At 32.5% G+C, this 27057-nt stretch overlaps 1 protein-coding gene across 1 annotated transcript in view; it reads left to right on the top strand.

The window, feature by feature from the left end:
* The window catches only part of LOC137920364 (uncharacterized), a 54661-nt gene extending 36540 nt beyond the window's left edge, over positions 1 to 18121 (top strand). Inside the window, exons 2-6 of the mRNA XM_068763670.1 lie at positions 6788 to 6924; positions 15174 to 15223; positions 15413 to 15608; positions 16702 to 16950; positions 17035 to 18121. Of these exons, the coding sequence (XP_068619771.1) occupies positions 6788 to 6924; positions 15174 to 15223; positions 15413 to 15608; positions 16702 to 16950; positions 17035 to 18120 (1718 nt within the window). The 3' untranslated portion in view covers position 18121. The remainder of the gene's footprint in view (positions 1 to 6787; positions 6925 to 15173; positions 15224 to 15412; positions 15609 to 16701; positions 16951 to 17034) is intronic.
* Positions 18122 to 27057: the final 8936 nt, after the last annotated feature.

Below are 27057 nucleotides of genomic sequence, written 5' to 3'. Positions count from 1 at the left end.
TAATTTAATGTTTATATTGGAATGTAACGGGACAACTTTTGATAGTACGAAGTCTGCAGAGACCAATTAATTTAGCATAAAATAATTTATATAATTATAATAAGAATCATTCAAAATGTTGAAAATGTTCTTTAGTGTACTATATAGTAATAGAATCAATAAATAATCTGACCACATACCGTGGCAAGCCCTGCATTGGAATCCTCAAGGAGAGCGAAGACGTGGCCGCCCAAAGCAAACCTGGCGAAGGACGACCGCTGCAGAAGAGAAGGCAGTTGGGATGACGTGGAGCGAAGTAAAGCGCGAAGTTCAAGACCGATCGGGATGGTGACGTACTGTAAACGCTTTCTGCTCCATCTTGGGGACAAAGAAATATATGATGATGATGATACAGTAATGGACACCAATTGAGCTATACATTCACTTCTTTTAAAATTTACAAAGCTTTTACATCTATAACCAATCATTTTGTATACAGAAGAATCATAAAAAAAGACATTACAATAAAATAATTTGCCAATCAAGAATCACTTAATATCCCATAATTGAAAAGTAAGCGCCAACCCTATTGACCATAGTATAGGCGGCAACGCTGCGATGCGCATGCACAGATAACGATTTTTTGCGTCTGATCTTGCCAATGCGTCTAACAGAAGCAACGAAATGGAAATTCGGAGAAAAATTCCAATTACAAATTGATTTAATTAAAAAATATTATTGTCGATTGTTGTGCTAATGTCCGCTATCCGCTTATTAAAATAGTTCTTTCTTGTGTCCTATTAATTTAACAAAGCGTAAAATCAAATTTATGTCACATAAAAACCTAAAAATATCTGTAATTATTGTTTACCTGTTTGCGACTTTGGAGCGCATAAAATTAAAAAATAAAACTAAACACTACACGGAGGAACATTCAGCAATATGTAAAATTGTTATATTTCTTCATTAAAATATAGTCTTTAAAGAATTCTTTTTAATAAAAAGCAGTCGAAGATGTTTGCCTCTAAAAAGAGAGGAGTAACGTTTATTTCTTCTAGTTAAAACTACGAGCGGTGACCGCAATGAATCTGCAGCAAACGGTGTACAATTTTATTGAAGCGAAATGTAGAAACGACTGTGAAGTAACATCGTTAGCTTAGTTGCAATTATTGTACAAACCTCGACTACTCTGAACATTGGAACTAAGGAGTGTCCGCTAACTCGTACAGACGCATACACTATTATCTATACATATTTATGTATAATATGTGCACTTTACTGCAGCGACTAAAGGCATAGATTGGTGCGAGTTTGTTTAAAACACTTTTGTACCTGATTGTGCTACATTTGCGGGAAGGCACACCGACGTTCGACATTATAAAGTAATGAGTGTGGGAACTGGGTCGTAGTAATGAATTTACGTTTTGCAAATAACATGTATGTAATTTTTATTTGTTTTTTTTTTCTAAACTGAACGTGGCATAAAATAATATAGCACTTATAAAACGCTAATACAAGATAGAAATAATTATATTAAAACATGCGTTATGATTTTAAGTTCTTGTTACATTTTTAGCCATAAGTTGTACACTCACACGAGTATCGAATGTTTAAATAACTGGTTTAATTGGATATAAAATACATCTCTTGGTCATATCATCGTCATCGTTCCAGGACTTTAGAATATTTACTGGATAGACCGAGATCCAATAGCAGACCTATTCTTTTTTAATCAGAAATGGCTTGTGGTTCTTGCCGATTATTGCTGATTCTTGCCGAAGTTCTAGCCGATGCCCTTAACAAGGTCATCATTTCTCCCCGTGTATGGACGTCATACACTGCACTTGCTGTTTTGTGTTCTCCGCACATGAATTTTAAGGTCTCAGCGACCAACTGTTTTTGGTTGTATGCCTAGCCTTTATAAACTTGATATTTCAAATATTATTGAATATATTCCTCTCTGTTTACTAGTGCATTATGTTAAAAAACTAATAATTAAATAGTTCTGAATAGTAATGAATCGGCAAATATAATGCGAAGTAGAAAACAACTGGAACAATTTAGATTTTACTTTTTAATTTTTATTAAGGCACGAAGAACATATATTGTTGATAGAACAATGGAAAAGTTGCTAGAAAAATTAAATAAATACGCTTTATTTGAATAAACAATCATATCTCTAGCAATAACTTTGCTAGAGATAAGATTGTTATGTTAGGATAACCATTAGTTTTGATAATATGAAATCAGAACTATTATAATATAACTAGAAATTAAGAGTGTAATGCTTATCTTTTTTTTTCTCCACAACTGATACAGTATTCTAAAAACTATCAGAAACTGTCAACTTATAATGATGTATTATACCCGACCTCGTTACGTAACGATGGGCTTTGCTTTCCCCCAGGGGATTATTTGTCGATACAATCTTGCGATGGATTAACTGTCCGAAATAAAATGAACGCGCACATCCAGAAAATAGACTTAAATCAGCTTTGTTTGCTCAAATGTCAGTTTCTTTGGCATTCAATTGAGTTATCTAAGTTTTACGTGATGTACATTCGTTAAAATACTACAAAATTAAGTTAAAATAACTCCAAATCCACATAATTTTTTAGAACAGATTAGATGTTATATGTAACTATACATAAGATAAATTGTTATATTGTAATATTTAATAGATTTTGGCGGTGAACTAAAAGTGCAAAATTTCGCATAATCTACTAAACAACTTTTCTAGAATCTTTATTAGGTACAGAAATTAGGTGCAATTAGAATCAATGCCTTTTAGGTTGAACGAAGACTACTTCGTATTATGAAAGTAGGTAATGCCTTATACGATAACATTCAATATTTCGCCTTGGATTCTGAGGTGCGGTAGAGTTTGTGAATACCCTTCGAAGGCCAGTAGTCTCTACGGCATTAGGATTCCATCTTTGATTATTCGAACGTTTGCAAGTTTAGTGGAATTGAATGTTGTTGGAACGAAAACGTTATGCATCCAGAATTGCTATTTTTAGTATTAAATTGTACAGAAAGTAATTACGTACACTAGTTAACCACGACTAAGGAGTTGCTGCGATTTTAAATAAATTAAAGTCGCTTATTTGTTGATATTTTTGAATAAATGACATAATATACCTATTTAATTTTTTTGTTATTAAAAATAGAAATGCAATCTAACCTCTTTATTATTTTTCTTGTTTGATGGTTCTACGTTGTATTTTTTCGGCGGGATTTATACTGCTACCAAAAAGATTTTTTTCATTTTCCGAAAATTGAGAGGGCAGTGCGCAAATGACGTTTTGAGTAAGCCTCTTTTATAGGTACTATATCTCAGGCTTCATCGGGTACCTTGGCTCTAATAAATCTCTAATCTCCTACTATGGATCCTCCAAGCTCGGAGATCGCTTGGGCGGGAGTTCCATGGAGTGACCAGGCGCAAAGGCCCCCAAGATTAGCCGAGGTGGCTTGGGCTATCATTCGAGACACGCCCAGTATTTCGACTCAAGGACGTCTCAAAAGGCCAACCTCTAACGTAACTACCAATACTCAAAGCTTTAGAGCTGAAAGGAAATTGACGGAAAAAACTCCTGCAACGCTTCTATCGAATATAATGGGGAGGCATGTAGTGTATACGTGACAATAAATACTGAACCTCATAGCGGACCTGAATGTGGAATTTTTACAAACAAAATGCAATAAAAATGATAATAGTTTTTTTTTCTAATCAACCTATGTATATGAAAATAATAATTTATTTTTCCTTACTATTCATGGAATAGATTCACTACAGACTACATTTGATTTTGTAGACAAGTGTATACTTGTCTACAAAATCAAATGTAGTCTGTAGTATACTATACTTGTATAAGTAGCATATAATATTAAACAATTCAATCACAAGTAGCGACACATGCAGCAATAAACTCAGGCTTGGTTATAATAAAACCGAACATAAAATCGTTTATTGTGTCTTTTATAGCCGTTTATTCCCTGTTCTTCCTCCAATGCGACATAAATTGGATTACGTATTATGTTAATTATGGATTCAATATTTCGCCTTAACTTGAATTCCAATTTTATTTTATAAACTAGGAAAGGTATCCGACCTATGTGGTTCATTGTGAAAAAAAATTATTGCGTGAAAATCACGCTCTGTGTTCTAGAACATTCTTAATTCTATATTTAAATTTGTAAAACAAGTGCAAACAAACAAATGCAGCTTTTTACTTAAACTCCTTCATCCTGGTCTTATTTCATTAGGTATACCGATGGTTTCTACTGTAGTATATCCTGATGTATTTCTTCATACATTAAAATAAAAAATGCTCAAGAAACAAGTAATATGTACACCCAGCTTGCATTAAAACTATATCATATATACAACTAAGAACTAATAATCGTTTAAAAGCAATATGTAATAATATAAATAAAAATCATTTTATATTGTCAAAACAAATAAAAAATATGTAGTGTAGATTAAACCGTATAGTTTAAATACTACACGTAGCAACAATACACTTTCAACATCCACTAGTGTAGTACCCACACACTAGTGGATTTTCGGAAATTATTAGATTTATTATATAGATATATCTACCATATTACAGTAATTTTTTTAATATATTACTTCATCAACAAATTGGAAAATTTATACATTTATAATAAAGGTAAAACGGGCAGTTTATATTTAGTACAAGATTACCTAATAGGAATCCTTGAACCGTTTCTTTTCGAAATGGGGTTAAGAATTTATAAAGGAAATGTAGGCTTAAAACTTTTTGCTTTTATAAAGTTTCAAACGTGTAATATTTATAAAACATAATATTATAATCTGATCAGGATCAGAGTGAATACGTACCCACTGAGTCTGCGTGCTGTATCTTCGACTACATCGTCATTTTGCATAAGACGAGTCGGTGGTCAAACGCAAACAAGTAAGCGTCAAAAAAATTGTCATTGGTAAGCTTATAGTCGCTCAACGGGCCATGGGGAGCAATTTGCTCGAAGTTTCTCTATGAGAATTAGGATCAGTTATAACGAGATCCGTAGTGGAATGTATGTAATTGAAGTAGACAAACAGATTGACAAGTTGAAGTTTTAGTGGTCAGGACACGGATTCTGGGATTCTAGGGTGGAGACTAAGTCGTCGGAGTATGATGGATATCACTTCCACCCGGTCCTATTATAAATCTATGAAGGAGACCTATATACAACAGTAAACTACGTCCTACGTCTTAAATGATAATAATATAAAGTCACTAGGGATGTCTCAAACATTTGTCTGTCTATCTAGAAAGACTTTTACTTACAACACCGATCGTGAGAATATATAATTACAAGTCATTTATACCTTAAATAATTACCTTAGAGTGTTAGTGAAGATGTCTGATAGACTCGTCGAATAATATATTACCCAAGACTCGAGATTGGTTAAGTTGTATGTCGTTAGTCACTTGCTCAATACGGCTAATGCTTGTTTGATTTCTCTTTCAACTTGATGAGGACGACCCGCTGGTTTTTGTTCACTTCCTAGTGAATAATGGTTATAAAAAAGCCCATTAACTTGTATATTTATACTATACATTATACAACGAATCTAGAAACTACTGACACGGATAACGTTATTCATAACAAGTATGGTCATTCATTATTAGTTACAATGTTTACTTTTAGGATGTGGTTTCTTTTAAACAATTCTTTTTACGATAGATAACTTTAACTTCGCTAAATTACTTCCTACCTTTATTTTATCTCGGAACTGTATTTATTTATATATATATATTGGTGAGGTTGTAAGTTTCTTTAAACTTATCGTTATTATCACCAGACCACTATAAATAAAATAAGTCTATCGATAATGTGAACAAACGATTAGAAATGAGATCTGCAGAAGAACCAAGGTAACTGAGGTAGCTCGAAGTATTGCTAGTCTCAAGTGGCAGTCGACGGAGTACATTGCTCCTTCAATCGACAGCGATTGAGGCCGGAAAATTCTCTATTGTAGAACCGGTAAAGGCGGTGTGGATAGGTCATCCATTAGGTAGACCAACAAGTTAGTTAAGGTCTACGAAAGTTTCTCGGAAGAAGGGAGAACACGACTGGTCATCGCGGCGATTGGGGAAGCTTATGCCTTGCAATGGGCGAGGACAATGATAACTGATGACGTTAAAAGAAGCCTAAATCTTTAGTGTTAATATTATAATAAAGAACGGTAGCAATGACCTTAATGTTTACTATAATGAATATTATATTTATGATACATAATTTTCCTATCATTTCTATTTAAAATCGATTTGATATAATTGTTTGTACAGGCATAAATATTAATATGTATTTATACAGTTATCAAGCCGTGTTTACACTGCTATATAATATTAATATTCTGCCTTTAAATGAGGTTTCAAAAGCGCCTTTGGCTAAGTAAAGCCCCGCGCTGAGATTACGCAACACGTCAAAAGCAAAATTCCGTTGCGGCTAACTCGTTGTCTAAAGCATTTGGGTGTAAGTAAGCTTGGTAAAATAATTTTAATATTTTTTTTTAATTATTATACAAGTTGATTGACTATTTATGTATTTTTATATTATTATGTATATTTGCTCATACGGTACACCCTATCCCAAATTCAACAGTTTCAGAAATAAGAAAAAATAATTTAACTATAATTAAGATTAAATAAAATTAGTAATATTTTTATGTCTGTCCCTATAAATTTTGTACTGCGACAAGATATCTCTTATTACAATAATCACAATTTCTGAGAGTTAACTGTTAAATTAAATAATAAATATAATTTTGTTTCAGCTGTTCTCCTATGCGCGTACGCTGCAGAAAATGATATGATGAAAGATGAAAAAGGCATCATGGAAGAAAAGTCTCAGGACAAGAGACAAACACAAGAAGGTGCTCCTGAAACAATATATAGGTCGCCACGGAAACAGGTAAAGTATAATACTTTACGGAACCTTTACTCAGATATCCCTTAAAACTTTCTAAATAATATTTCGTTATTTTCGTTTACTATTTCGTTACTTTATTTTACTTTACTAATTTTAAATCCTTGTTGTATTGACCTCCGAATTGTGTATTTAATTCGCTTTATCTAAAATTCACCATTTACATACGTAAACATTGAGGCATATGGAAAATTTAGATTTTTATACTTAATAAAATTTAATTAGATACATAAGATAAACGCACATTAACTCCTTAAAACATAATGAATGAAGCATTTTATCTCCACTTCATCTAAAATAAAATGATCTCTCACGCGAATAATACTCTCCAATTTTTTAACATTGTGTTTCTAATTATACTCTTAATACTAACAAGCGATATCATGGCTTATACAACTTTACGTAATCTTGCAAGTTAAGACTTATTACCGCTTTAAAACATGTTTAGCGCCAGTAAATTACTTTGCATATTCCTTTATAAGCTTTATATACTATGAAAACATTAACACCTGTCAACATTAATATACATTGTTACACAATATTTGTAAATATAATACAGAATAACATAAATTCTTCATATTATTGTTTGTAAATAACTTAATAAGATGTTCAACCAAAGCTTTGCTATTCAAAATGAACAAATGAAAAATAATTAATTTTATTTTGTATTAGAGAAATTATTTTCACAGGAGTACGGATACGTTTCTTGACTCTTTAAAAAAAATAATTACGTGATATTAAAAAGTGGACCCATTTTGGTAATGAATTTAGTAATTTTGGGTGTTAAGGTTGCATCGTGTCTGTTAATCATGGCGAAAACGAAATTGAAATATATCAAATAATCTCGGAACACTCAATTAAACTACGAATATTTTAACTGTAAAAGCCAGTTAATATGAAATAGACATCTTTTATCGTACCTTAATAAACCCATAACAAATATTTGATACAGTTACCGCTTAGATTCCGAAACATCAATCGGACATGCGGTACATCAAAGTACCCCTCGGATCGTTCGTGTCGTAAATCTCTTCGCAAACTACAAGCCCCGACCGACGTTTTAAATTTTAAATCCTCGTCTCTCAATGTCACTTACAGTTGCTCTAACTATATGATAACTAGAAGTCGGGCCTAGCTAGTTCTTTGAATTCAAATTTTATGCCGACATGAAACAGTTGGTAGTTTACGGCTTCCTGCCTGGTCTACTGTTACATGTGTTATATTCAACAGTTATTCTATTATTAAATATAATTAATAATTTAAATGTTTTATTCTTCAATTATTAATAATAATCTTCGCGATAAAAACAAACAGCCTTTAACGTTTCATAAGGTCCTATTTTTAGTTTGTGGCCATCCAAAGACATCAAGAGATTTTTATTCCTTTTTTGTTATTCACAAATGCTATCTGTTAACATTTATAGCTATATTGGGTTTGAGGTGGCAGAAAGCATTTGGCTTCCTTGAGAGCTATGACCCTGGTTGTTATATGATTTATTTAATATATTCCGATTACTTGTGTCTCATCGTTCAACCGTAAGACATCTTCTGTTAGAAATAGAATTCCCGTATATATTTCTTAGGACCAATTGAGAGAGACTTGCATACAACATATTTCTACGACCGCAACAAGGTCGTCTGTCCATTCTGTACATGAAGGTCCACCGCTGCGCTTGACGGTTTGTGGTCTGTATTCCTATAGAACCTGAAATCCCCAGCGGCGATCTGTTCTGCGCGCTTTATGGTCTACCTACCACCACTTCGATTTCCCAGTCTATGTCGTGGCGTAGAGAAATACTTACGGATAATTTCACAATTGTGAGCTTGTCCTCGAGGCCCGTATATATTTATATGTTTAGCTGACGTGACATTACGAAGGACGATCCACTTTTTTCCCCTTTTTGACGACGAAAACAAAATTAGACACAAAATTTTGTTTTTAAAAATCGAGGACATGTTTTTTGCTTTTATCATTTTATTTTATAATAATATAAATGTTTCTAACGTTTTCATTATTTTAACCCATACCTATTTAATGTTTTTAATTTAGAGTTACATTCCTGAAGAACTGAAAACAAAATAGGTTGTATGTCTGGTCATCTCGCAAAGCTGATCAATTGGGCTTTAAATGACTTTGTAATTATCTTTGTAATTATAGCTTCCATTTAATAATAAATTATTCCGCGGTATTCGTGTGTTTTAGAGTAATTTATTTAGAAGATCAATCTATTATTGGTGGACAGTAACAATAACTTGCAATTTTATAAATATTGTATAATATAATTAAAGTGTAATTACGCCTTTAAGACGCGGGATGAATAATATATATATATATATATATATATATATATATATATATAAAGTTATTAATATAACATAAATAATAGCACAGATTGCTTATGAAAGCAACGGAATTTTCTCATAAAATTAAAGCTAGTAATTTAAAACCTTCTTCGTTGGTGCTATTAATCTTAACAAATCGCGTCTATATACTCGGAAAGGCATCACCGGTAAAATAAATTATAACTTGCGACATTTTCAAAGCACATCGTAATTTAAATGCATCAATCTTAAATAAGTTTTATTCAATGTAACAATAATAAATAATTATTTTCTACATTTCAAATAACTACGTGGAAATTCTCTATATTTCATTTTAAGCGATATTTCAAAGTTCTGTATGGATTTTTCTGTAAATGATTACGTGTCGTACTCTATAATTGAGTAATAGAATGTTCGCAATAGTTCGCTACGACTTTTGCGGTATGTGTTTAAGTAAGTTTGTAATTCGGGTTGAGCAGTCAATACATTTATTATTACTATTTAATGGTCTGTAATAATCTCTTCGACTAGGCATCTAACCTTTGTGATGCCAAGAAATAGTGGATGAATATAAAAATGATCTATAATCCACGTGGTTAAAAATATAGTAACTCATTGTTGTCACGCAACTTCAGCCCTTATAAATTATGTCAAAGTAAATAAAAGGGTCCATACTTCCTGAAGGATGTACTTCAGTTAAATAATGTGAACACGGCTTTCTAATTTAATAGAATTAGATTTACTATGAGCTTGCAAATGAGACCAGGAATATAAAACCACGTTCCCGTACCGTGAGTCTGACTGGTAACAAATTGTTCTCAGACTAGTGCCCAGATTATATAGACTAGAGATTTCGAGGCTTTTTTTCTCGTAGATCATTTTCTTAATTAAGTTGTTTCCGGTGAATTTCTATGACCTTCCTATAATATTCCTAAAAGCCGTGAAAAATCTAAAGAAAAGGTCAGATTTTTTAAAATATTATTGGCTTCTGTTGATAGGCGAAGACAAGCCAACATTTTAGTTCTTCACTGTCGAAAGCACATACCCCACCAAACATATTTGATTTTTTTGTAATGAAAACATATACCGCTGGGACCACTTTGAGAACAAGGATCTAAACCAATACAGTGACTTTTAAAAGAGGTCATGTTTATTTTAAAGTAAGATATTCCAAATAGCCCTCTACGGGACTTGTTAAGCGACTTTGCGATGAATAATATTAAAAATTAACTAATAAACTTTCAATTGAATTTGAATACAGATTACTATGAATCATCAAGCCCATAACTAATTTAAGATAGCTGTAGATTAAAGTCTGCAACACTAACCTCATTTGATAATTTACATCAATTTACCTGGCTGGCTTAGTGACTAACGGCATTGGGATGTTTATTTTAAGCGAGTAATATCCTGTGCCTTGTCCTTTCACTTTTGCGTCCTAGATGTAGTAACGTCACGATCGACCCTTTGGCTTGTCGCAGCTTTAAACCGCACAAACTCGTTGAGTAACTCTAACGGTTCGCGATTCTGATTTGCAGTTAAGTATAACAACTGTTGATTGTTTAATGCCTTACGTAAGCACTAGTAACAGATTTATTGTTATACATAATGGACCATGGTGAAATACCTTCTCATTTACGGTGCAGATTTTATGCCTGTATTTAGTTGTTAATGTTTTTTTTAATTACTGGTGGTGTAGTCATCAGAAAAAAGATTGATATATGTATGTACACCACTACACAAAAAGTATTCGTTGTACATAATCCGATTTATTTTTAATTAAAATTTTAAATCTGTGTTCCGAATTGCTATACAATTTTTACTGAATGTAAATGACTGAACTTTTGGCTCGTACAAAGCAAACTGGAACCTTTTGTGGTTAAAATAATTAAGACGGCCATTTAAAGTCAACTTACCTTAAAGTAATATTGTAGAAAATTCTATAAAGCCGCCGGTTTAGAGCCAGTTCTTCGATTTTTTTATATAGTTTTACTATTATATACAATAAGCGCATACCTAATCTGACCATAAATACTATTACAATTAAAATATAATGTTTTATTGCAAATCGTAATTTCACACTTCTGAAATAATACTTATTGAGTTTTATCATAGATTTGTAAAAGTTGTGTCGAAACATTGTCTTAAGTGTATCAAGATACGATTCTTAAGAAAGTGGTTATGCTTCGTAACAATACCATGTTATATAACTTAAAGTTGTCCACATAGAACCGGATCATAAAGCTCGCTCCATCCAAGCGTAATTGCAATCTACGTTTCGAACTTCATCAGAGCTGAAACTACTTTGGACATCATCTAGGCCTGGTCTCTACTGGATTATAATTTATTTTTATTTTACAGAATGTGCAATGCTTTAAATTGTATAATAATTTGCATTCAGTAAGACAGTTTAAAATTAGATTAATGCATTACATCGGCAAACAAGAATTTTTCAAGTAAGACACTGTATATGACGACTGGATACTGAAAAATCGGCCCCAACGTATACAGGACTGTATTTAACTAAATGGAGATCATTTTGTTTGACCTTCAGATATTTTCGATGTTAAAATTTAAACACATTATACTGCTACATATAAATATATTCCAGTAATAAATGTATAGTGTAATATAAAAGAATTATTTTTCCTTAAAACAATTCTATGTGGCTGGACTAAGTATGCATACGAAACTGAATGTTGTGTTAAAAAAATATTGCGTATGACTAATGAAATTATTTCTGCTTAATCATCTGTTGAAGACGTTGGGATGATAAAAACTTATCTGTATAACAAAATTGCCGAGACACCAATTTGCTATTTGACGTGACGGTCAATTGAAGTGTGCTATTATTAAGAAAATTATAGCCTCTCACCGAATCTGTGTGCGGAGGTCGCCAACAGTATACGTTCGGACAACTGACGACTTTTGTTCACTTTCTCCTTAAAAATTGTACAGATAAATTCGATTTAAGATTTTTCATATTATTAAAAGACATTGTTATTGTTATTATTATGTATTTTTGAACGATTTAGGATTTACCTATGGGAAATGACATTAAAGGATCGAATTAGAAATAAGGAGATCCGTTGACAAACGAAAGTTACCCGCGTTGGCCAGAGGATTGGCAAGTTGAAATGGCAGTGAGCACGGCTAAAGACCGCCATAGCCTTAAGGTTCAGTTGAAGTCCACCCATAAGGTTAACGATCGATTTTGCTGAGGCAGTTGGAAGATGCTGAACAAACACCGCTTACAACCAGTCTTCTTGAAAGTCTATTGGAGAGGCCAAAAACAGTGGTCGCCTAGCGGTAGAGGACTGAGACATTCGATCGCAGGTCGCGCGTTCGGTTCCCGGGATACAATATTATATAGTTCACACTTTGTGCATTAATTATATAGGATTGCCACTGCACCTAAGCAAGTTTCCAGAGGATAGGCAGCAGCGTCCTCTGTGTACCATAATACGTCACTGTGATTGCGAACCTGCCTGACAAACGTGGTGATTATGTTATATCCCTCCATGGATATCTTTGGGGGAGGCCAATGCCTTACAGTGGGCGTCTATGAGCATAACGAACATAGCGACTATCGGATGATCTATGTACAGCACTAGACACCCTACGGCTGAATGATGATCATTTTGAATGACATAGTTTAATTACAACATCAAAAAACATTTCATAAAACTAATTAAACTAAATTAAAAAAATACATAAACCTTCAAATTTGTTTTATCAAGAATATTACAGAAATTGTTTACATAATAATCTACATACATGATGAATATGGAATTAAGAACAAACCTTTCGTTCCGGGACCGTTTCGATGTTGAGTAATTCCATTCGTCCGCTTTTCGCTCTTAATACTGTTTTAATAGCATCTCTTTACATTTCGTCAACGGGTGCTATTAACCCAGCAAATAACGGTGGAATGTTTTACAAGGGGCAATAGCAGTTGCGATGTCTAATAACATGTTGTCACGTTCTGAATGGCGTGTCGCGCTGTAAAACGTCCTGCTATTTTATAATTATAGCAGTTCCGAATGTAATAGCTGTTTATCATCTTATCAACAAAGGGGGACATGTTTTTTAAAATAACACTCAAAAACTTTACCAAGTTAATTGCCAAACTTATTTTGTTTTAAAAAAAACAACGTTGTTTGTAAGAGTACAGTTGTAAAATAGTTAAAGAATTAAAATAATGTACTTTTTCACATGAAATTAAAAAATATCTAACGTTTGTCTTTGTAAGCATTTATTGCGAGCGATGGCGATTATGGTATATGGGTATAAAAGACTGGAGAAGGTCTACGCCTTGCATTTTTTTTTAGTCCGTGGACCGCTGTTTCCACGGGCTCAATTTCGATGAAGCTGTACAAAGCCCAGTTCGGCTAGCAGCACAAAATCAATTACAACAAATAGACAAATAGAATCTACGCCTTGCAGTGGGATGAAATGAATACGACTAAGCATTTACATGCAGAAGTCGTTGCCCAGGCATGATCATAGTCTTAACTTCATGTTGAAAGTTGATTAAGGCAAGCTTAAAGTTGTTTCCAGATTTTATCATTCTGACACGTGTTTACCACACGCCACAAGTAATCACGATAAATGATCATGAGTGGTTATAATAATAATAATAAAATTAATTAATGAAAATGCCTTAAAACGGACTAACTGCAGGGTTCGAAAGATTAACATATTACATTAGTAATTAAGTTTAACTTGACAGATAGGAACAAATCTAGTCACCAGCTATAAAAATATCCGCACTGCATTGTCTCATTTTTTCTTTGCTTTCACTGGAATGTGTGTCCAATGTAACACGTAGAGGTAATTGCAATCCGCTGTCTACACGTGTTATGACACGCGCTTCAGTCGCATTGTCGATTTGCAATGAACATTTATTTATTTTTATTTTAAAGTACTATCGTGTACGGAGGTTAAGAGATCTTTTTATTTATTATAGTTGTTTAATCAACATCTTCATTAACTTCACTTCAACCGTGGGAAATTCGTCGAATTTTTATATAATATTCTTAATACTAGTATATAATTTTGAAATGGTTTTCGTGTAGAAGTAGAAAGGAAAAGAAAGTGTTCTCCGATTGTGATAATTATTAATTAGAATTGTTGGAGAATTTATAGTAAAACCATGAATATGTATGAAAAAATTCGGCAGCAAAAACTTTTATCATAAACGAATCGGAAAATATAAAGAAAATGAACACAGTGTGCAGTTTTATTAAGTATTATAAAAATGCTGATAATTTTCAGTTTTAGTTATTAACATTTTTCATTTTGATTCTTAAATTCAAATTAATTAAAATATGAAAAATACGCATTAAGTAATCACTTCACCGTTTTAGTATCAAAATTTGCTTTAAATCTAAATAACCTTCAGAATGAATTTTTTCCCAGTTGTGTGTAATCATAACATACTACATTTTTAACCGAATTCGAAAACTATGTAAATTTATTTACTTACTAGCTTTATTTACTTTTACTATTTTTATAATGTGTATTACATACACGGGGTACAATGTTGTGAGCTACGCATTTGTGTTTTTAAAATATGCTACACATACTTTTTATAAATCTTAATATTCCACTGCTTAAGTATTCCTCATATAAAAATATAATTATTTGGTCTATCCACTAATAAGTAAAATAAAAGTAAATAAAATTTTACTTCGCGGAATTAACATTGTTCAAAGTACATTATGATTCAATGCTTATTTGATTTTCGTAATAAACTTATTTAATTAACTATTATTTGCCGCTACGTATTGTTTACATAACCATAACGTTGAGTTATTGTTGTCATACATTATGGAAACTCCTAACAATATATAACAAATAATGTGTGTAACAGTTTGTTAAAACTTTAAAGCGACTCCTTTATTGTTGTAGGATCAAGCTGCTCCAGTCGAAGAACCACAGCAAGAAAATAAACAAACAGGGTAAAAAAAATCATATTATTTTCTTAACATGCACACTATATCAAAACATCATACATAGTTATTTCTTTGTATACTTTAGCTTGTTCACAACATATCAATCTTCTATCCTTCTATCTATCCAAAAATTAAATGTTTACAATTACTTCAAACAAATTTAGCCGATACTTATTTTGTTGTAAATGATTACAGAAGGATACAGCTAGAGCAATATCGTCCCGGGCAAGTGTTTTCACTCAACACACAAGAGCTGTTAGAGCTGCAACCAGAGAGAAAAGCACCGTTGGGAAGCGGCCAGCAACTCCAGCAGTTATACTCAAACCCTCAGTCTGAACATAAGCAAAACTTACAGCCTTTCTATTACCTGGATCCACAACTTGCGGGACAGGTAATATTTACCAATTTAATATTTTTTTATTATATAGCCAACTGAACCTTTACCGCTTAATGGCAGTCTTTTTATCTAGGGCACAATTTTTAAAATTTTTGTTTACCTCTTAATCTTATGATTAATAAGTTATTATAATAATTTTTACGTATATTACAGACAATTTTATTATTATTTCTATTATCCCTTTTATTTTACTATTTTCCTTATTAGTATGATTTTAAAATTAACGGGTTCTTTCCGGCGCTTGGGCGTTATTTATTTTTCTTTCCCTTTACCTGGGTGCAGCGAACTGCCGTTCCTTGCCAGAGTTTCAAAAACTATAGCTTCGGTAAAGGCAAGGAGATGCGGACACAACAGCCCATCGGAGAGAGATCTATACGACATTTAATCACAGAACATGTGAGCATCTGTTCTGATGGCCGAAGGGCCTTAAGGTTTTTGAGTGGAGAACATGATCTGGCAAGCGCAGCGTGAGATGTCTGTTTACCCAAAAGGCGGACAGAGAACCTTTTTAAGGACATCTGGATACTACGGATGCAAGCGGCTTCTAACCTGTCTTATTTGAAATCATCCCTCCTGCTCCTTGCGTTTAATCACTACTGAGAATCACGACCCTTTTTAGGAAAGTTTTTGGCACATTATTAAAATCTTTAGGAGAAGCCAGTGTCCAGCAGGAGGCATCATAGGCTGAAATGATGATGATAATAATGATTTGATCACGCTAAACACAAAACCTATTTGACTAACTTTGCTCAAACATATTTAATATTTATATAATGATCCCGTATGATGCCGACTCACACAACAATTTGTCTATAGTTTAGAAGTTTATTTCGATATCTTATGTTTTTAATAATAACTAGGGAATGTAATAAAAAAATAATAAAACTAAATTATTCACTAATGATTTAAGTATGTACAAATAAAAATCATTATGGTAATAAGCCCTTCATGGGTAGCGAATTGGTTATATGTTAAAGTTTTAAGCAACGATTATAAATATTGAAAATTTTAATCATTTAATCTTAATTCAAAACGTCTGAAATTAAAATATTAAAACCCAAAATATTAATTTTTATTAAATTTTAAGGTATCACTCCAGCCATCCCATGCAGTCATCGCCCGTCCTCATTACTCTTCCAACGGCGCCGAGGCTTCTGTAGGAGCTGCTCTTTCTGTAAGCGACACTAGCAGTTCTTCCGCTCAACAGTTTGACCAGGAATTACTTGCTCTTTTGGGCCAGGCAGTACGTCAAGAAGAACAAAGGCCGCAAGTTTTTTCACAGACTCAACAACCTGTTCAAATAGCACAGCAGAGCATTGGACAACAATATCAACAGGTGAAGTTCACTGTCATATTTTCAAATTGTATATTACTTGTGTCTTGGACATAGTGAAACAAACGCTTTGTGTTCTTTTTACAGGTAGAGCGATATGTACCAAAACCTAGCAAGAAACCTACGAAGCTGCGTCCAAAAGTCCAAGTCGTACCTACACAAGCATCCACAGCTCCGCAGCAGTACTTAATCGAAACTACAAATGTTCTGGGTCAACAGCAACCATTACAAAATCAATACATTTCCATACAACCTCGGCGGCCAGCTCAAACCCTTCGTTATATCCCCATACAAGCCGCTCAACCTGCTGTACAACAACCTTTATACGAACGTCCAGAATCACAAGGTTTAAAAATTGTTCCGGCTCCTAATTTACAGAACTTTCAGCCTCAAACACAAAACAACTACGTATTTGTACCTCAATATCAACAAGAAGCTCCTCAAAAACAATACAGGCTTGTTGATACTCAAAGACAGCAAATTCAATCAGTTAGACAAGAGCAGCCTCGGATTGCGGTTGCAAATGTTGAACGACCATTGACATATTTAAAACGATTCCCGGAACCCGAGAAAGCTAGAACAGTCCAAATTTATAATCAAGCCAATCTTGAAAGCTTACCTTCAGCTCCACAACCGACCCAAATCATCGGTGAACAATACTACCTTCGACCTATATATCGATCTAACGAACAAAAAGGCAGGTACGAACAATCGCCGATAGGTTTGAGATTGGAACAAGCACGTGCTATCGAATCAACTAAAGCGCCTCATTCAACAATTTATGTGAACAAAAACATTGCCCCTAAAAAAGTACTAAGACCTGTTTTAAGAATAGAGCCTTCACAGAAACAAGAACAAATAGCAAGAGAGCAGTCAGTTCGTGTGGAGAAGCCTGGAAGCTCAGAGCAAGTTTCTGTCGAGCAGCATGGCAAAGTATTAGATGAACAACGCCCCCAGTTGCCACCGCCTAAAAATAACAAAGCATACACTCCTGAAGAATTCGCAGCTCTGGTTGCCGCGGGTTATGCTGTAACACCTATTCCAGTGGGTACATTAAATCATCAAGTGGCTCAGTCGAGATCATCGGTTGAAACTATACAAATCCCACAACGCCATCCTTTCTACAGCAGGCGACATCAATATTTGCCACTAAGATCTGACGAAGCACCTTAAAATTAACGACGATTATGTATAGAATTATAGAAAAACTTTAGATAATATAAATGTTTTGTAAAGTGTCATTGTTTAATTTCTCATTTAATTAAACGGTTTAGGACTACTGCTGCATGACGGCCATTTAGAATCTTCCATTAATTACTTTTATTGCAATAATGGTAATAAACGAATCACTAATTATGCCTCGTAATAATGAAATAAAATCAAAGAGCTTCAAATTAAATGCCCATGCTCGACCCTAATTAATTTAGTTGGAATGTTCCTGCAATGTAGATGCAAATTATTCATTTAAATCCGATTACCATTTGATATCTTTATGCATTTCCGCTCTTTTCGATGACTTTTAGGTAAATTAAAAAAAATCTACAATGTATTGTTTTGTTCCAAAATTTACTCATTTTAATATTTATCCTGAAAGTTACATATTTTTATTCTTTAACTTTAGAAATAATGTACCTATTTTATTACGTGCGTTAAAAATTTATGAAAGTTATTAAAAGAGGCAAGTTATTGTATCTTTTTTGAAATATATATTTCCTTGTAATTACGGACTCGTGTGAATTAAGAGTTGGGCGCTACACAAGCGAGGTAAGTAAAACAGAAAATTAGACTTAAATTGAATTTCTGACAGGGAGCAAATTTCATTATAAGGGTAATATCCTAAGGAAATGTATTTCTGTTATCTTTTTACCGAGAGATGAGATTCAAATTATTTTGTATCCATTATGTAATTTTTGGTACAGAAATCTTATTTAGAAATATATTTGCAATTTCAGTTTCATAATAAAACCATTTCCATATCGAGGTTATAAGTAAATAGTAAATTTTTTTCAAAGTATATTTTATTTTTTACTTAAACTTGAATACTTAGTTCATGAAAATCTATTGTTGCTTCAAAATATTCAGACACTGTTCAAGTTAACGAAGAAAGGGAGGCTGCTTACTTAAAATTATTGGAACACGGCGAAAGTTTCAGTGAACATCACAGTTATTTCTGTAATATTTCCTTTATTTTTTCTTCTTTTTATCGGAATGGAAAACCTTCAAGTAAAAATATAAAATAGAATACTGAAACAAATTTTGATGAATGTGCAAAAGATGTAATGTAATCTCTTACTTGAAAAATATATAATGTATCCGCTGGAGACGACGCTTCAGAGGATAATTCTCAAACTTTATTTCTGTATCAACGCCCTGCCGCCTAAAACCTGCTGATAATAAAACCAAACTGCAAACAGCATTTGTTAGTAAACCAAAAAAATCTTAAAAGAAAGTTTTCAATTCTTTATCCCGAAAAGTGGGTAAATATACTGGTAAAATTGAAAAAAAAAAACCATTGGTGATAATAACTATAATTAGTAATCTGTGCTAATATAGGTTAATTTTGAAATGACCTGAGAATTCTATTCTCAAACCATTTTATACACAACGTACGAGTACATTTCTTTTACGGCGTGACAACGCTTGTATACATCATTACTTCCAAAGAATCAATTGGAACATCGGCTAGAAAGTTTTGTCGTACCTAGCATGCCGTCTCAATCTAACACAATATTTTCACTTCCTTATTTCTCATTCTCTTGGTATACATGCAGCTCCTTTCATTACTGAAGTAGAACCAAAAATTTGGTTGGACGAACAGTTCTGGTCTAAAACCTTTGATCTAACGACTTGTTCCAAAAATCTTTTTAACGAAAAATAGACAAATTAATAGTTTTTATTATGATATATCTTTTATCAAGCTGTATCACTATATTGTATATCACAGAATTTTATTTATTAAAATGCAAATTAGGGGTCCTTTGCCGTATAACTTTTAGGTAATGTGTGCTTTACGCGGCACACTTTACGGCAGCTGTTTAGAAATACATACTAAAATGTATTTTTAAATGTTATTAGCAGCTTTAGGGCAAAAGGATATTTAAGGATCGCGATAACATCGATTTAACTCTAAGTAAGCACGGTATTAAATAATAAAAAAAAAACATATAGCTTTAAATCTAACATTATATTTTAATCATTTCTACCGCATACGAACTGCCAAACAAAAATCTTTCATATAGATTTCAAACGGGACCGGTTGGAAACAGCCTGCATCCGGCATCTTCTTTAAATCACTCGATCGGTCAGTGTCGTCCAAATTATTTTGGCTCATAGATCCCTTTTTATATTGAAATTTTGTCCACGGACATAGGACAAAAATGTGTTTTTTTATAGATTAATTTGTTGTAATTTGATGGTTTATTTTAAATCAATAAAAAAAAATGACATTGACGAACGTAATCAGTAAATTTATGTCAAGTTAAGGTTTAAGCACAGAAGAAACAACGGAACGGACCAAGGTCAGGTCATACATGTCGCGTTGGCTGCGTTACTCGCCCGCACACCTCACCCTCTCCGTGTTCCCTGACGATTGCCTTATTTCTTTTACTTGTTGCTTGTAATGAGACTGTAGGTGTAATTTCTTTTGATAAAAAGAAAATTGAAACACAATTTAATATGCAAACATGCGCGGAATCCTCGACATCGTCCAGGGATCTCCAAATTTATATTCTACCACAGATCCCCTGAATAATACTAGGGTTCATATTTGGAACTAGTATAGAAGCGAATATTATTTCAACATTGATGGACGTCTTTAGATACATACAGTCCCGAATAGCAAAGTCGTTTCATATTATTATGTCGAAAATAATATTATCGTTACAAAAATATTTTTTGTATCCAAACTTATATGAATTACATGTAAATCTCTAAATCAATATACATTTCATAAAAGTCGACCCTCTGGCGCGGAATGGGAGAAACATAATAACAAAGATTTACGTTCTGATAATTCCGTGTGTTTCTATAATCATTATTCATGACACTGTCTAAGCTTTTTACTTTTTGGTTTATTCTGTTTTTGTACATATTAATACGAGTATGTTGTAATATTTTGTTACAACTGTGAATGAATGTAAATTTTCTATCTTATAATAAATATATATATTCTTTACGGAGTTGTTAGAGACTAAATGTTAATATTGTGATGTTCCAGTTTTTCATACTTTTTCATTCTTGGTCCATCCTTGGACCATCTCCCATGGTCACCGATGTAGTTCTTGGAATTGCTCGTCTGAAGTAGACACGAGCCGGTAGACGCGGCGTAGGTACTTGGTGGGCATATTTGTGGTTGTAGGAAGGCGCTGGATACTGTCAGCGCAACATCGGTCGTTGTGGAGACCTTTTGCCAAGGCCTGCCCATGCAGTGTTCGTCTGTCGGCTGACATGATGACTATGACAGTTTTCTCAAGGTAGGTCTTACCCACTTAATAATTATTACATGATGGTGCTAAACTGTACGTAAGTAAAAAGAAAACGCCGAACGTGTTACTAAGCACAAAATTTCACAATGCCTTATCCAATTCGGCAATTTGTCTTGTTTTCCTTAACACGGTGAAGATTCTTATGAAGACAAACATTGATAAAACATAAAGGAAACAGTAAAAATAAGATTTTTCTTTTCCTTTATAAACCATAGAGCAAATTATAATACTTGTCCTTCGATTACAAATATTTGACGTTAATCAAAACAAAAAAGGGTTTTCGAGTGTAATCATACAAAAATGTCTTAGAATATTACAACGGAAACATAAAGTCAATGCAAAAAAATAGAATTTTCTGAGTAATCATTACTTTAAAAGCATTAATCGAAAAATTGTAAGTTTTTAGTTTTTACTGCAGCAAGAAACTTTTTACAAACTGAAGTCTAACAGGACAGCGAGTATAGCGTAAAATTACAATGTTATAAATCGCCTAGAATCCTAAGTAAGCCTTTGTACTATATATCCCATAAGTAATGATTAGGTACATCAGTAAGTTCCTCTTTTATACTGTAATAAAAATGTTTTTCTTTATTCTTTGTTCTCTAATCTAATTTTGTTTTTCGACTATAAAGTATTGTCCATACTATTATAGCAATTATACATGTACAAGTAAATTTAAAAAAGTAGTTATTTATATCTATAAGATGTGATAACTGTTGTTTAATTTTTAAATATATGTAAAAATATCTCTGGTATGCTTGAGATTTCTCTAAGAGATCGAATCAGAAATGAGTAGATCCGTAGACTAACAAAAGTAACTGACATTTTGGCAATTTGAAGTGATGGCCGTTAAAACTTTAAGGTTCTGAAGTGGAGGTCACAAACCATCAAGCGCAGCGTAGAACGTCTACCAACAATACGAACAGACGGACGACATTGTTAAGGTCTTCGAAATACGCTGGATCCAGGATGCTTCCAACCAATCTTATTAGAAGTCTTTAAAGAAAGGCTCTGTGGCGGCGGACGAACGTTTGAAATAATGATGATGATAATGAAGTCACATATAAACTTTAATTACCTATATAATTTATTTGAAGGCAATTATAATCATAGACGAATATTATTAAAATAAAATACGATATTGCACCGTATTTTAAACTAAGCTTGAGTATTAAACTGACCTAGATTTGCTTGAAGGTAATCAATTCCCACGACCGAGATTCTATTTCCAACGATAAACAAAACGACAATTAATCAAAGTCTGGGGTAAAAGCATAGAGTGCATTCGGAATTGACGAGTGCGCTCTACGTGTATGAAGATTGTTTATTCACGTAATGAATACGACTTAGACGATTGGATAACAATTTTGTCGATATCCTTTCGTCAATTAAAGTCGGGATTAACGGAAGCTTATGTTTAAGCGGTATATATACAATCAAAGAATATAGGCGTGAACACTCGGCGAATTTTTATTTAGTGTAAATATTCTTAAAGAATAAAACGATGTTAATATTATTATAATCAATTTACTCATAAAATTTTCACTGGTTGACGTGGCCGTGCCCAGTAGATTTGCATTAAGACTAATTAGGAGCAGCCGGCATTCAAGTTATTCAGATAATTAATATTTTATTTTCACTTCTTAAAACTTACCATGCGTTTATTATCACGTATTCGCCACTCGAGAACTATTTGTATAAGAACGCATGTATAAATGTATTATTTAGACAACTATTTAACTAAGAATTAAAAGAAGGAACTATTCGGCCGCCATTTTCAATCGTATTTTTTGTTTACCTGAAGTCTAAAAAATTTCTAAAAAAAGTAGTATTCAATAATGCGTCATAAATAAATGAAAGAGAATAGTCTGTTTTATGAACTTGACTCAGTATCAGTAAGACATTTTAAGTACATTTTGAAGATGCTTGGTTGATTGATTGGAGATGCTTCATTGACAATTGTTATGCGTACTATTATAAATTAAACGTGATGCTAAATTTTGATTATTTTAAGTTAAAAGGTAGCATTTTATGCGAGAATGTGAACTAATTTAAATATTATTAAATTAGACACGTCTGGAATGGAAAACACGGGCCGGCAAGCGCTTCGTAGGATGTCCGCCCGCGAGGTAGACAAATGACCTCATTTCTGCAAATGCTGAACACAGGCCGCTTTGGGTAGAGAACCAGTGCTATGAGAAATCTATATAAAGAGAACAAAGATAAAACCTTATATAAAATTTCATTAAAGACAAATTGAAGTGTAAGTAAGAATGAGATGAAATTGTGTTTCAAATTAGTTTTGCTGCTTAGTTATTTTCAGATTTTCACTGAATACATGTTGTTTATGTGATTGGATTATTTTTTTAAATTTTATATATAAAATTTTAAATATTATATTTTTATATATAAATTTAATACCGGTGTTTTCTGTTTGAAAATTTATATATTTATATTTACACGCGTTTAATAAAATAATATCATATTTATTGCATCGCCTTGACGTTTACTGAACTGTAAAACATGCATGCATGCATGGTTGGAGACGAACTCGCTTTCGCTTCCCTCTTTTCTCATCGCCTTCACGAATGTGATATTAAACATTTTCGCCTTTGACGTAGCTGTCGATCAATACCACTCGAATACGAATTTCGCAATATTGCTACTATTTCAATATATCTTTTAATGTTTATATTCTCACCTGCTTCGCGTGTTTAAAAGGTCACTTTTTTTATTCATTTTCAACATCCCGGCACTAATTTTGTGGATCTAATTTCATTAAATCTTGGACATTTTTAACAACCCATAAAATATTCTGAACCATTTTTAAAGTTATAATTTGAAAATAAGCATTTCTTTTATGAACGTGCCCTCAACCCTCCGCGTGACAGAAACTTCATAAAATCCTTCATAATCCGTTCCTAACTGACCTTAATTCTGCAAAAGGAATAATCATACCAAGTTTCAAGTCTCTGAGCCTTATGGTTCCAGAAAAAAAAAATATATAAAAGGAACAGAAATCTAAGGACTTAATATAGTATTAATATTTACACAAAATTGTAACATTCTTAAAACCCAATTTAAAAGATTAATCATTCTTGGTAGTTTTGTTTCCTGGCTTTTCGCTAAACTTGCCCTTTTAATAAAGAATCTTTCGTTTTAATTAATTTTCATTTACTTAGCCTTAATCTTTTCCTCTAAAGCACTTTATAAAAGAGTTTAAATTTCTTTTGTCTTTGGCAACCAAAGAATGCTTTTTATTACAATATTTTTATTCCATTTGCAATACTGTCGGATTAGCTATAAAAAGGACATAGAAATTTATTTAAAATGCTCCATTTCTTATCAAAACTTTTTACTCCGTGGTGAAATATATTTCGATCAGAAAAACTCCTGTTCACAAGAGCACAGTAAATACTTTTACTCCACTTTTAATACTCTTATAGGCCAGCTAGCATAGTTTCCACTAGACAACTTATCACTTCGATAGTTATCGAATGAGTGACTGAGCTCCCGACTCAATAATCAAAACGCTGTTTCAACCTCACCACCCTCAATCATTTTACTGGAAGTTGTCGCAAAAGAGTGACGGGGTCAAGTAGTGTTGCCATTTAAGAAAAATAAAAATACTTTTTAAATATTATTATAATTCAATTTATAATATTCTACGTAATATTAAAAACACATTTATATTTATAGTTATTTTCTTAACTCCTCAATTTTAGATTTATAAATAATTTAATAATTTTCTTTATGAATGTTTGAAATGCAACTTTGGATAGATGCGACATTACGGAAAAATTGTATATGACATTGTTTGATTTAACAAGTTCGTAATCGTTGAGTTAAAATGTATTAATTTTTATTTATTTATTATTTTAAAATTTATTTCTTAACGCCATAAACAACTAAATATTTTTATATGTATAGCGCTGTGAAATCACCTGATTGTTGAATAATTATTTATGAGTTTAAACACATATTCAGTGCAAGTAAATACTCGGTGCTGAAATTGTGTTTTTTGGCTTTTATGTATAGTATCTAAGATAATTCTGATAATTAGTCTTTATATAATTTAAGTGACTATGTAAATAAGCTAGTTTACAAGCGCAAAGGATATTTGAACAAGTTCGTATCTCTCATCCCTGCTACACTCTGATTAATTGGAGCTCTGTTTATCTGCGCAAATAGATTTGCTGTCAGCCAAACTGATCACTAGCGAACTGAATCTGGGTCACTGCTATTTAAAATTTTAGCTTGAATAAATGTTGTAGATCGTATTCCTTCGTGTCATTTCTACATGATTTATTAATATTATATTTTATGACGTAAACTATACCTACAAAAAAATAAGTTTTGACAAAAATTTACCCGTCTTTTTGACATTATATATAGTTTCTGTTTATGACATTACATTTGATTATTAATATATACTTAAATACAGATATTAATAATGTTTTGCTAACTAATATATATTTATGTAAAGAAGGTAACTAAGTACAATGACAAAAAAATCTGGGCATGTTATAGATGAATTAGACTTGGACTGTTTAGATTTAAAATTTCAGTATTAAATGTTTGATGCATGAGTAAAATGTAGGAAGTATTCAGATTTCTCGCAAGCCGCTTATCATTCGTTGTAGAAACAGCGAAAAGCTCCTTAAAAGTACACATTTGTAAACATTAATAAACATGTTCACAGGCAATTTTTATGGTCGCGTTTTATGACAATAATCTTTTTCGGCAATGTTATTGAAACCAACAAAATCGGAATAATCAAAGGTATAATTTTCAAGCTCAGTGAATCGTCTTCTGAAAATGATATTAAGTATATGAAAGTCTCGCTACAAAAGAAATAATTAATAATAGTAATAATTTTATAGTGTTAGTTAAAAATGTTAATTATAATTATTATAAGGATATTAGATCTAAACATTTGATTAGCTCACAATCTGGTGCTCCGTTGGGAGACCTAGTACTTAGTAACTGTAAATATATTAATGCTATGCACCTGCTGCCAGCTCACTCCTGTAAATCTCTAAATACATAAGAAATGATAAATGTCTGCGTCATGAAGTCAAGTAGCAAAGTCATTTGTCGGTACCAAAAAATATTAAATGCTTACATTAGTATATATAAGAGAAGCATAGATAAATCTCGTATAATAGAAGTGATTAATCGTCAAATTTAAGTCAGATAACATACAACCGTATATTATATGTGTAATTATATTATATGCATATTATAATCGATATTAAGTAACGTAAAATGATTCTATTTTCTTCCCGATCATTTCTTCAATAAATATAAAGACGTGTTCGTCTTGAAACATTTTGACCGAATAGATGACACGGTCATTTCAAGCTATTCTATCTTCTGCTTTACTTAGTGCTAGTATTGTCCATATGAACTTGTTTTGTATAGACCTGCGGGTTGGATCGTCCAAGATGTTTATTACAGTATACAGATATATACAACCTACAATCAGAAGTTATATGGTTGACTGCAAACGATGTGGCTAAAATAACTTAAGACGGATTTTAAGTTACTTTAGCCTTTATTAATTAGCGATGTGATTAATCCTGAAGATAATCATAACCTGGAAAAGATATTAACGTCTTTTAAG

Source organism: Battus philenor, unplaced genomic scaffold (genome assembly GCF_028537555.1).
Source record: "Battus philenor isolate CCGP_79_NKW_IND1 unplaced genomic scaffold, ilBatPhil1.0.hap1 SCAF_18, whole genome shotgun sequence".
Classification (NCBI taxonomy): domain Eukaryota; kingdom Metazoa; phylum Arthropoda; class Insecta; order Lepidoptera; family Papilionidae; genus Battus; species Battus philenor.
The sequence above is the reverse complement of the archived record's forward strand: the minus strand, read 5'-3'. Positions and strand labels throughout refer to the sequence as shown.